General features: G+C 45.9%; 1 protein-coding gene across 3 annotated transcripts in view; it reads left to right on the top strand.

The window, feature by feature from the left end:
• LOC124797953 (low-density lipoprotein receptor-related protein 12-like) overlaps nucleotides 1-12,640 on the top strand; it is a 105,767-nt gene that overhangs the window by 43,309 nt on the left and 49,818 nt on the right. For all 3 annotated transcript variants that reach the window (XM_047261104.1, XM_047261103.1, XM_047261102.1), the window contains exon 5: nucleotides 8,695-8,921. In XM_047261104.1, coding sequence (XP_047117060.1) covers nucleotides 8,695-8,921 — 227 coding nt within the window. The remainder of the gene's footprint in view (nucleotides 1-8,694; nucleotides 8,922-12,640) is intronic.

Below are 12,640 nucleotides of genomic sequence, written 5' to 3'. Positions count from 1 at the left end.
TATGTCATCACTATCCACGTTTCGCCTGCTCACCCCTCCTGTTCTATTCTTTTCACAGCTTTGGGCCATCTCCCACCTGTTGCCCGCCCTCAGGTGGGTTTACCATTTGGTTTCTGTCTCACTTCTCTTCATCATGACTTCCATCTCACATCCTTGTTGTCTTCCCCATGTTCTCTCCTGAGCAATCCCCCCTAGATTAATTCCTCAGCCATGGATTCAGATGGATCTGTCCCCCCAGGGGGTCCACGACTCTTTTGTGGATACGTGCGTAGCGAGCACGGGACCCCGAGCTAATGTGGCCCTCCTTCCTTTCCGGGCTGCATACCTTCCCTTTCCGCATCCTTCCCCGTCCCCCATCTTCGCCCCCCCCCGCCCCCCCTCACCTCTGGCTCTTTCCTTCTCTTTCTCCCCCTCTGGGAGTATGGTTTGTGCCTACGTCCGGAGACGGACGCTCGAAACTGTTACAAATTCCTTGCTTTCTACACTTGCAAGTCTTCGTCCTTCCTCTGTCCTTCTCTTTTCCTTCCCTCTTCTCTTTGCCCTTTTCTCCGCTGCGGCGTTTGAGACCCCTCTTCTTTCCTTTCCCTTTCTCTTTTTTCCTCCCTGTGCATGTCTGAAGGCCGACCCACGCACTTCCATGCGTAGCCGGTGACGGGGTAACGCGTAATTCCCCGCCCCGGGTAGACAGGTAGGACACGTACGTACCCCCTGGTAACGGCCAGGCCCAGGGAGGGGTGATTACCCGAGCTGATACCTTCCGAAAGTGCCGATTTGTCCCTCCGTCTGTTTGTCGGGAGGTGTGAACTGAGGTGTGAACAATCACCTAAGACGGGAGTGCCCTCAGAGAGGGCCCCCACAAGGGAGGAGCGCGCCATCGGAGACGCCGGTAATCATGGGTGATTCTTCCGCAATGGTTTCCTCACCTTCCACTATGTCTGCTCACAAGCGTAAGTTCACTGAGTCTCAGCCACAGACAGTTCTTCCATCGTTGCCACAGTTCCTTGTTGTTTCTCGGTGTGACGAAGGTCACGACTTCTCCACGGTCAACCCTGTCATTATTCAGAAAGGTGTCGACGCAATTGCAGGTCCTGTAAAGTCTTGTTCCAGATTACGGAATGGCACCCTGTTGATAGAAACAGTCAGTGCCCTCCAGGCACAAAAATTGCTGCGTACCTCACTACTACACACCTTCCCTGTCCGGGTGGAACCGCACCGTACTTTAAATTCCTCGCGTGGAGTCGTTTATACACGTTCCCTCGATGGATTGTCTGACGAAGAAATTCAGCACTACCTGTCTGACCAGGGCGTAACAGCTGTTCATAGAGTCATGAAAAGGGTTGACACGAACATCATTCCAACCCGCACTGTCTTCTTGACATTTGACAAAGTTCAACTCCCATCGAAAATCAAAGCAGGCTATGAGATAATTTCCGTTCGCCCTTACGTCCCAAACCCTGTGCGTTGCTATCGGTGTCAGCGGTTCAATCACACCAGCCAGTCCTGTTCCAATCCGGCCAAATGTGTTACGTGTGGCAAGGATGCCCATGAGGGTGCTTGTCCACCTCCATCCCCTCGCTGCATCAACTGTATGGGTGACCACGCTGCTTCCTCTCGAGATTGCCCCGTTTTTAAGGACGAAAAGCTCCTCCAGGAAATCAGAGTGAAGGAAAAGGTGTCGACCTTTGCTGCTCGAAAATTATTCGCCAGTCGACAGCCCACCATGCCTCAGACAGGAAAATACAGCACTGTCCTTGCTTCTCCTTGGCCAACAAAGGATGCGGCCACGCAGACTTGCGACCTCACCTTTAGTGCCACAGTCGTCAGATCGGCCAGCGCAAAGATCGCCCCTTCAACCTCACCACTTTCGCCTGCCCACTCTATGGCTCACCCTTTATTGGGTTCTGCTGAATCTCGAGCCCAAAAGTCAGACACCAAGACTTCGAAAAAAGAGCATACTCCTGAAGATTTTTTACGTACCCCAACTTCACACCCATCGGTTCCTCCTTCATCTAAACATCATACTTCCAAGAAGGCTACAAAGAAACCCAGTTCATCTCCTTCTCCGCCAAGGCGTGTCCCATCTACAGCACCACCTGGCGGAAATCGCCCTCGGCCGTCTTCTGTGTCGCTGAGGCGCACTGCTGGCGGCCGATCAACTGGCCGATCGCTGCTGGCAGGAGCTGCTCCTGAACAACCTATGGATCAGGATCTTCTGCCTTCGGCTGAATGCCATTCCATGCTGTCGGTCGCAAGCTCTGAGCAGTCGTTGAGTTGACAGCGACCTTGGTCACATTCCTCCATTTTCTGTTCACCCTATGTCCATTATCCACTGGAATATCCGCGGCATTCGAGCCAATCGGGATGAATTGTCGGTCCTCATACGATCCTACTCGCCAGTCATCTGTCTTCAGAAAACAAAGCTGCGTCCCCATGACTGCTTTGTTCTCCCTCATTTTCAGTCAGTCCAATTTGATCTCCCCTCTGTTGATGGCACTCCAGCATGATACTGTCCATTATCACCCAATTCCCTTAAACAGTTTCTTCCAAGCTGTTGCTGTCCGTCTTTCCATTTCTGGATACACCTTCTCTCTTTGTACTGTATACATTCCATCGTCCACACCAGTGGCAAGAGCTGACCTCCTTCATCTTCTTGGTCAGCTTCTGCCCCTGTATTTGCTGGTTGGGGACTTCAATGCCCACCACCCGCTTTGGGGATCTCCACATCCTTGTCCACGTGGCTCACTATTGCTAGACGTCTTCCACCAAGCGGATCTAGTTTGCCTCAACACTGGGGTCCCTACATTTTTGTCTGCCTCCACGACAAATTTATCTCATTTGGACCTTGCAGTCGGTACTGTTCTGCTAGCTCGGCGCTTCGAATGGTTCGCCCTTGATGATACACACTCGAGTGACCACTTTCCATGTGTCCTTAGACTGCAGCCTCAACTGCCATATATGCGCCCGCGATGCTGGAAGTTTGGCGAAGCCGATTGGACACTTTTTTCGTCTCTAGCGACATTCGATTACCGTCACTTTCCCAGCGTTGATGATGAGGTCAAACACATTACCGACGTTATTCTTACAGCTGCGGAACGTTCAATACCACGCACCTCCGAATTGCCCCGGCACCCCCCAGTTCCTTGGTGGAACGAGGCATGCCGTGACGCAATACGTGAGCGGCGACGTGCTCTCCGCGTTTTCTGCCACCATCCTACTTTGGCCAACTGTATCCGCTATAAGCAGTTCCGTGCGCGATGCCGTCGTGTCATCCGCGATAGCAAGCAGGCATGCTGGAAAATCTTTATTAGCTCATTTAACACCTTCACTCCCTCCTCGGAAGTTTGGAGTCGGCTTCGACGGTTCTCAGGTGCGCCTAGTTTCTCCCCGGTCTCTGGGCTCACTGTCGCGCATGATACATTAGTGGACCCCGTCGCAATTTCTAACTGATTGGGTCAGCACTTTGCTGAGATTTCGAGCTCTTCAAATTACCCGCCAGCATTTCTCCCGAAGAAACGTGCAGCGGAAGTGTGACCTCTTGCTTTCTCCTCTCAAAATCGCGAAAGCTACAATACTGTTTTCTCCATGCGGGAACTACAACATGCACTCTCTTCTTCTCACTCCTCCGCCCCAGGACCGGATGGTATTCACGTCCAAATGTTGCTGCATTTATCAACCCATAGTCTGCATTACCTCCTTCGCCTTTATAATCGAATTTGGACCGACAGTACTTTTCCCAGACGATGGCGGGAAGCTATCGTCGTTCCTGTTCCGAAACCTGGAAAGGACAAACATCTCCCCTCTAGCTATCGCCCCATTTCTCTCACGAGTAGTGTCTGTAAGGTTTTGGAGCGTATGGTGAATTACCGTTTAGCTTGGTGGCTGGAATCCCGCAGTCTTTTAACACCTGCCCAATGCAGATTCCGAAAGCATCGTTCTGCAGTTGACCATCTTGTTGCTCTCTCCACTTATATCATGAACAATTTTCTCCGGAAACGCCAAACAGTAGCAATATTTTTTGATCTGGAGAGAGCATACAATACCTGTTGGAGGACAGGCATCCTCCGCACACTGTTCTCTTGGGGCTTTCGAGGTCGGCTGCCCATTTTTCTTCACGAATTTATGGCAGAGCGCACGTTTAGGGTGCGGGTGAACACTACTCTCTCCCATACTTTCTCCCAAGAAAACGGGGTACCCCAGGGCTCCGTGCTGAGTGTTGTACTGTTTGCCATTGCCATAAATCCAGTTATGGATTGTCTCGTTCCTGATGTCTCGGGCTCCCTCTTTGTGGACGATTTTGCGATCTACTACAGCTCTCAACGGACCAGCCTTCTTGAACGACGTCTTCAAGGATGTCTCGATCGCCTCCACTCTTGGAGCATCGAAACCGGCTTCCGTTTTTCTCCCAGTAAGACCGTTTGTGTTAATTTTTGGCGACGTAAGGCGTTTCTTCTGCCCTCCTTACATCTAGGTCCTGTCAACCTTCCGTTTGAGACATCGCAAAATTCCTGGGTCTTATGTTCGACAGAAAACTGTGCTGGTCCTCCCATGTTTCCTATCTTTCGGCTCGCTGTCTGCGATCCCTCAACACCCTCCGTGTCCTGAATGGTACCTCCTGGGGAGCAGACCGAGTGGTCCTTCTCCTCCTCTATCGCGCCTTAGTGCGCTTGAAATTGGACTATGGAAGCATAGTCTACTCCTCTGCTCGGCCGTCTATTCTTCGGCGTCTCGACTCTATCCACCACCGTGGATTATGTGGTGTCACCACCAGACACCACACTTGCTAGGTGGTAGTTTTAAATCGGCCGCGGTCCATTAGTACATGTCGGACCCGCATGTCGCCACTGTGTGATCGCAGACCGAGCGTCGCCACAAGGCAGGTCTCGAGATACGGACTAGCACTCGCCCCAGTTGTACGGACGACGTAGCTAGCGACTATACTGACGAAGCCTCGCTCCTTTGCCGAGCCGATAGTTAGAATAGCCTTCAGCTAAGTCAATGGCTACGACCTAGCAAGGCGCCATTAGTAACATTGCATGTATCTAAAGAGTCTCACTTGTATCGCCACAATCTCCAGATGTACCAAAATGATGGATTAAAGTTAAGTATTCCAGAAGCTACATACTTTTCTTTATAGCATTCATTACGTATCCTGTTTCAGACCTCCTGCCATCCTGCTTTAGCGTAGCGCGTGCCTTTCGGCTTCCTCTCATTGTGTCTAGGCTGTCTTGTCTAGACACAACAGATTACGTTTAGTGTCTGGAGCTTTTTACACCAGCCCTGTGGAAAGCCTTTATGCTGAGACTGCTGAACCTCCGCTGTCCAATCGGCGAGCAATCCTTCTGAGTCATTATGCTCGCCATCTGTCTTCCATGCCTGCTAATCCAGCCCATGACATTTTTTTCGACGCCTCCTTTGATGTAGGATATGCAGGCCGCCCCTCCTCCCTACTACCACCGGGAGTCCGCTTTCATCAACTGCTCCATTCTCTTTCCTTCCGCTTTCCTAAAACCTTCTTGACAACTTGGGGTACAGCACCGCCTTGGCTCTGTCCCCGGATCTGCCTGCACCGTGACCTTTGTCGATTTCCCAAGGAAGGTACCCCTTCACTTGTTTATCGTCAGGCATTTGCTGCTCTATGTGCACAAATGACAGAAGCCACATTTATTTACACCGACGGCTCGAAAACATCGTTAGGTGTAGGGAGTGCCTATATTGTTGGCGACACCCCAAATCACTTTCGGCTTCCCGACCAGTGTTCGGTTTATACTGCGAAGCTTTACGCTGTTCTCCAGGCTGTCCACTACATCTGCCGCCATCAGCGGATACAGTACGTTATCTGTTCAGATTCTCTCAGCTCTCTCCTCAGTCTCCAAGCTCTTTACCCTGTCCACCTTCTGGTCCACAGAATTCAGGACTGTCTGCGCTTGCTCCACCTGGGGAGCGTCTCGGTGGCGTTCCTGTGGCTCCCAGGACACGTTGGTATCTGTGGAAATGAATTGCAGCCAAGGCTGCAGTCCATCTTCTTTGGCCAGCTATTCAATCAATTCCCTTCGCCGATCTACGGAGCGTTTTATGTCGTCGTGTTCTTCATTTATGGCATGCACATTGGTCGACAGTTCCCCATAATAAATTGCGGGACGTGAAGGCTCTTCCTTGTGCTTGGACCTCTTCCTCCCGAACGCGTCGTCGGGAGAAGGTAATTTTGACTAGAATCCGGATAGGGCACTGTCTTTTTAGCCATCGACATCTTTTAAGCAGCGATCCTCCCCCACTCTGTCCCCACTGCTTTCAGCTGTGGACGGTAAGACACCTTTTAATTGAGTGCCCCTATTTTAACCCGTTACGCTCCCGTCTACAGCTATTGCCTGATATATCGTCGATTTTAGCAGATGACACGCGCTCAGCCGATCGCGTTCTCGAGTTTATTAGTGCCAGTGAAATGACGTCCGTCATTTGAAGCTTTTTTTGGGGACAACCAACCCCTTTCTGTAGTGGATTTTTAAGCCTTCCTTCTGCTTTTAGTTTCTCCAATTTTATTACTTTCGTTCCCATTGCTGCTGGTTTCAATTTTCGGTTTTTTACTGTTTCCTAAGTCACGGACCGGACGCTAATGACCATAGCAGTTTTGCGCCCAAAAACCAAAACAAAAAAAAAAAAAAAGATGGATCTGTTCTGGGGTCAGAAAGATTCCATCACTCCAGTGGTGTTACATTGTTTGTTCCGGATGCTCTTGTGGGAGTTTCATGATGCCATTGTTTTTTATACGATGGCTCTAAATCCGCTGATCATGTGGGATATGCTTTCACGTCTGCTGTTGGCACTGAACACCATCTCCTGCCTACCACGTGTGGAGTGTTTGCTGTGGAATTGATGGCCACCTATCGGAACCTCTGCTTCATAGAACAGCTGTCACACACCCAAGTTTTATTATGTACAGACTCAAAGAGTGGTCTTCAGGCTATTGCTCGGAGTTTTTCCAGCCACCCCTTGGTCTTTGCCATCCACGACCTTCTTGCTGATCTCAGTGATACTGCTTGTTCGGTTGATTTCCTTTGGGTTCCTGGCCATGCAGGTATCCCAGGTAGTAAACTTGATAACCATGTGGCGGGGAAGGGGAATGGAGGGTAGGGGGCAGTCACCTACAACCCCCTACCACCACCATCACCACCACCACCACCATTGTCCATGACCCCTCCAGGGGTGAATTTGTTGCTTTACATCAAATCAATTTTTGCTCAACCATGGCTTGGCTCTTGGGAGGCTACTCCGGTGTCTAAAAAACTTTCTGCCATCAAGGAGACTCCCACAATGAAGCATTCTTCCCTCTTTCTCCTCCAGCAGCAATCTACCATCCTCTGCAGTCTTTGTACTGGCCATACTAGGTTGACTCATGGATTTTTACTTTAATTTTGCACTGTGTTGGTCTGAGGAATGGAATTAATTTTCAGTATTCATCCATAAATATTTTTATTAGAAAAATTCAAGCTCTTTTTCCCATATGCCACTTATTGAAAATTCAAACTGTTATAAGAATAGATAAAAGCACTACTCTTATGCCAATCTGTTACATTGCTGAACAAGACTTCAGCTGAATGTATGAGATTCCAAAAAATTCAATTAAATAATAGTTACATGTAAAATCCCTTTTTTCCCCATTCTAAACCCTCTCTAGGGATTTTTCCAAGCCAAATCTGCAGCGGTCAGTGTTGAATGTTTTCTTCTTGAATGTGTCAAGTGACTGTCATTTGTCCTCCAAAAATCTCAAGACAGGTAGATATGAATATGTAATGCAGTTTATATTCTCTGTTTGCTCATTTATGAGACACTGGGGGCATAATTTGGAAGTACACTTTGAAGAGTAGTTGACAGGAACTCAGTCCAGCTGTTAAATGTAGAAATTTTGTTCCTTAATGCACTCAGAACTGACAAATGGTAAGGTGATAGCAAAATTTGCTGGAAAGAAGCCTCCACTGTTTTTTTTTTTTTTTTTCCCCCTCATAAGCTTCCTACATCAATGAAAGACAGCATCTGGATTATTGTTGTTATTATTATTATTATTATTTAATTTTTTTTTTTTTTGAACAGTGGGGGTTTGTGAAACTTCCTGGCAGATTAAAACTGTGTGCCGGACCGAGACTCGAACTCGGGACCTTTGCCTTTCGCGGGCAAGTGCTCTGCCAACTGAGCTACCCAAGCACGACTCACGCCCCGTCCTCACAGCTTTACTTCTGCCAGTACCTCTTCTCCTACCTTCCAAACTTTACTTTGCCAGGAAACCTGAAATTCTCTCCTATATTCCGACGTAAAAATCCACTCTGCTGCATCAACATACATTAAGAAATTCCTGGGAAAGCCCACGAATACTGTTCTAAAAACTCCAGAGCTATTGCCATGTGATTATGGTTTTATTTTGAGATTAATATGGAAGGTAGAGAGTCAGTAACAAAGCAGTGGTAAAAGGGTCTGGTTTTCAACAGAGCATTCTTCATTATTAGTTTAAGAATGTTTGCTGGTTGAAAGATGTCTGTAGAACAGCCTTGTGTATATTTTTTGTTTCTTTATTAAACTTACCTAATTTAAAAAACTAAAATTTATTTTCACCCACTCTCACATATCTGGATGTTTTAAATATGACACAGCTGAAAAATAAATCACTGTTGAACATTCACTTATGCGTCTGCTTATTTTCCTCAGGGTAACAGATCTTGACATCGAAGATGATGCTAACTGTAAACATCCTCCATGTTGTGTGAGCAATTGGTTATCTATTCCAAGAGCAGGAGGAGGAGCAAAACAAAAACTGTGTGGCAAACTGACACATTCCGTGATGGTTACATTGCGGCAACCACAAGCAGTAATCAAGTTTCATTCATCTGCTGTTCATAAAGAAGGGAGAGGATTTTTGATCGTATATAACACATGTACGTAATGTGTGAGAAGTTTGAATTATATTTTGCATGGTAGTGTTATTTAACAACTGAATTTGCATTGTGGCAACCACAAGCACTAATCAAGTTTCATTCATCTGCTGATCATAAAGAAGGCACAGGATTTTTGATAGTGTATAACACGTATACGTAATGTGTGAAAAGTTTGAATTGTATTTTGCTTGGTAGTGTTATTTAACAACTGAATTTCACAGATGAAAACAACTAAAACAATGAGACGGGGCAACCATGCAAATTTAAATGATAGTATATACTGGCATTTATCAGTACTCTTCTCAAAGTGTGTCTTTCCCTTTTCCTGGGTACCGTCAAATGTGGTGATTTCGGACAGTTTTGTCGTTATTTTGATTGTAACTTTCATATATACTGTTACATTAAATAGATTGTTATGGAAGTGGTAGGGTATATGTTTAACGAATAAAATATCCCAGAACCAGAAAGTGTATGTGTAGGTATATTTATCTGAGGCAGTTAAATAAAGTGTCAGAGTTCACCCCATGGATTGGGGTGATTTCGGACACATGTGTTTTTTAAATCTCTGTCCAAAGTTGCAGTATATAGAGGGTGAATTCGGACATATACTGCCTTTTTTTAAATTCTACGTGCTTTTTATTTGATTCTGGTGACATTTTACACATTTTAAGGTAGCCCTTTGTTACGAATAAGTGATATGGAATGATAGAATGAATTTTATATATTACAGATAAGTTTTTATTTTGCAAGAATTGAAATAAATTTTTTTACAGTTCTTAACTGAAATATTGGAAACAGACAGAAACAAACAAAGCAATTTAACTAAAAAGGCCAAAATAATTTTTCTCATTCATTATTCTAAATTAATTTGCAAACACTTTAAATAATGATTGTCCTCGAGTATAAAGCACATCTTCTCAAAAATTGAACATTCCTCTCTTCTCAACTGGTGCGGGAGGTGTTCTTGAAATTTCCAATTTTTGTATTGTCTCTTCATTGGCGACATTAGGAAACACAAATATGTTCTTACTGTTCTCGTATGGGTGCATGAATTTCACACTTACCCCTGTAGAACTAACATTTGTGGCCACTCCAACATACTGCCTTGTTTGCTCCTTGTTTCTATGTTCATATTTGTACTCTGCAACAGGAAAAGCTTCTTCTTTCAGCGGTAAAACTTCATTGGATAAAGTATGATTTTCACTTTCACTACTGCTAGAAGCACTATCACTTGTACTAAAATGTAGACTTACACAGCCGGAAATGTCATGTCCATTATAATTAATCGGGCTGTTATGCCGTGGTCGGTTGATGAATTCTGTGTCAATTCCCAACGTTTCGTCCCCATCTGCGGAGGACATCTTCAAGGGGGTCTGTAGCTCGATGGAAGGTCCAACACACCCACTGGCTCGCTACTGACTGCCGCTAAATTCCGTGTCTGCACACTCCCGCACCGACAAGTGACGTCACGTGTTTTGAAAACATCTGTGCAATTGGCCCCTGTCCGCTGCCGTCGATTTCCGTTGCCATTACCCAGTGGTGGACGGGTGGTACACATCTTCTTCAACACCGGCATCCAAATACCGTTTAAATTCACGCCCTCCGCCTTTCGATTGAAATTATTAGGGTGTTTGGCGATTTCGATTGCCTCCCTGTAGAGCCTTTCATAATATCCACTTGTGGGCGCTAGTACTTGCATCTCCTCGAAACGAATATGGTTGTTACCTGGCTGGAAAGCATGCTCCGCAACAGCTGATTGTTCCATTTCTCCTCTTCTACAATTGCCCTTGTGCTCTTCCAAACGTTTTGAAACAGTTCTTTTAGTGGTACCCACAATAACATCTCCACAACTGCATGGGATCCTATACACTCCAGCTTTTTCCAGTGATTTGCGAGCGTCCTTGGCAGGCTTAAGGTACTCCTGTTTCTTCCTGGTGGGCTTGTAAATTAAGGTAATATTCCACTTCGTCAAGATCCTCCCTATTCTTTCCATTACACTTTTAACAAACGGCAGGAAAACCTTAGATTTTGCAGTAGCCTGTACGTCACTATGGTTTCTGCGTGGCTGTCTCAACGCACGTTTTATTTCGGCAGACAAATATCCATTCTTCATTAGTGCATTGTAGAGATGTTCCATCTCAGCATCGAGCAACTCAGGTTCACAAATATTTATAGCTCTGTCCACTAACGTCTTGATAACACCCCGCTTCTGTTGTGGGTGGTGGTTCGAATCCCGGTGCAAATAAGGGTCCGTGTGCGTGGGTTTGTGGTACACTGAGTGGCCCAAACTACCATTTTCGTTTCTAAAAACAAGCACTTCGAGGAAATGTAATTTGCCGTCTACCTCCTCCTCCATTGTAAACTGAATTCTCGAGTTTATACTATTCAGATGTTCGTGAAACCAGCTTAGTTCCTCCCTGCCATGTCTCCACAGCACAAACGTGTCATCCACGTATTGGAACCATACATTTGGTTTTTTGCTGGCTGTACCTAAGGCCTGTTCTTCGATTTTCTCAATAAACAAGTTTTCAATTACGAGACTTCCCATAGCAACGCCATCCATTTGTTCATAAAACTGTTCATTCCACTTGAAATATGTGGTCGTCAAACAACACTTAAACAGTTCTGAAATATCAGCAGGAAAAATTCGATCCAGCTGTTACAATACATCATTAAGTGGAACCATGGTAAACAGTGATACCACATCGAAACTGACCAATATGTCCTCCGGCTGGACCACTATGCCATTCAATCTGCTGATGAAATGTGTCGAATTCTTTATATAAGAGCCCAAATGGCCCACATGTGGTTTTAACAGCGTAGTCAAAAACTTGGCTAACGAGTAAGTGCGCGAACCGATGGCACTTAGTATCGGTCTCAATGGCACATTTTCGTTATGAATTTTGGGCAATCCATAAAGCCTCGGTGGTAGCGCAACCGATTTGCAGAGACCTTTCTGTACACTCTCTTCAATGGAGGAGTTTTTTGTTAACCGCGACACAGTTCTAAGAACGTTGTTAGTGGGGTCCTTATTCAGCTTCCTATATGATTGTGGATCCAGTAGATCAGTAATTTTACTCTGATAGTCGGCCACATCCATAGCCACCATTGCACTTCCTTTGTCAGCTGGGAGAATCAAAATACTATCACATCATTTAGGAGTTTTAAAGCTCTTCTCTCACCCACAGTTATAATACTCTTCGGCAGTTTTGCATTGGCTAATATTCTCACTGTTCCTATATGGATTTCTTCAGCTGTTACAGAATCCACACTGCGAATTCCTGCTTCTTCACTGGCTATAATTTCTTCCGTGGGCACAAAACGCGGACTAACAGCAAAATTTCCGCCCTTGGCAAGCACAGACGTTTCATTGTCAGATAATGAATGTTTGGATAAATTGATAATGGTCTGATGAGGTAGCAAATTATCAAACTTCTTCTTCTGTCTATTAGACATTGTCAACATACGCTTCCCCATGGTTTCTTCTTCTGTCTACTAGACATTGTCAACATACGCTTCCCCATGGTATCATGCAGTAGTCTATCAATTTTATCCCAGTCACCGCTGCACAGTATTACTGATAGTAATATGGAGAAACATTAACTTACAGTTTGTGCTTGCCAAGTCCCGTCAGGTCTGCTGAATGCGCTCTCATAGTAAGGCCTCCTCAGTCCATTTGAGAATGCGTTACGCCTTTCCCGAATAGAACAGTCACTTTA

Source organism: Schistocerca piceifrons, chromosome 5 (assembly GCF_021461385.2).
Source record: "Schistocerca piceifrons isolate TAMUIC-IGC-003096 chromosome 5, iqSchPice1.1, whole genome shotgun sequence".
In the NCBI taxonomy this organism is placed as follows: Eukaryota; Metazoa; Arthropoda; class Insecta; order Orthoptera; family Acrididae; genus Schistocerca; species Schistocerca piceifrons.
The sequence above is the reverse complement of the archived record's forward strand: the minus strand, read 5'-3'. Positions and strand labels throughout refer to the sequence as shown.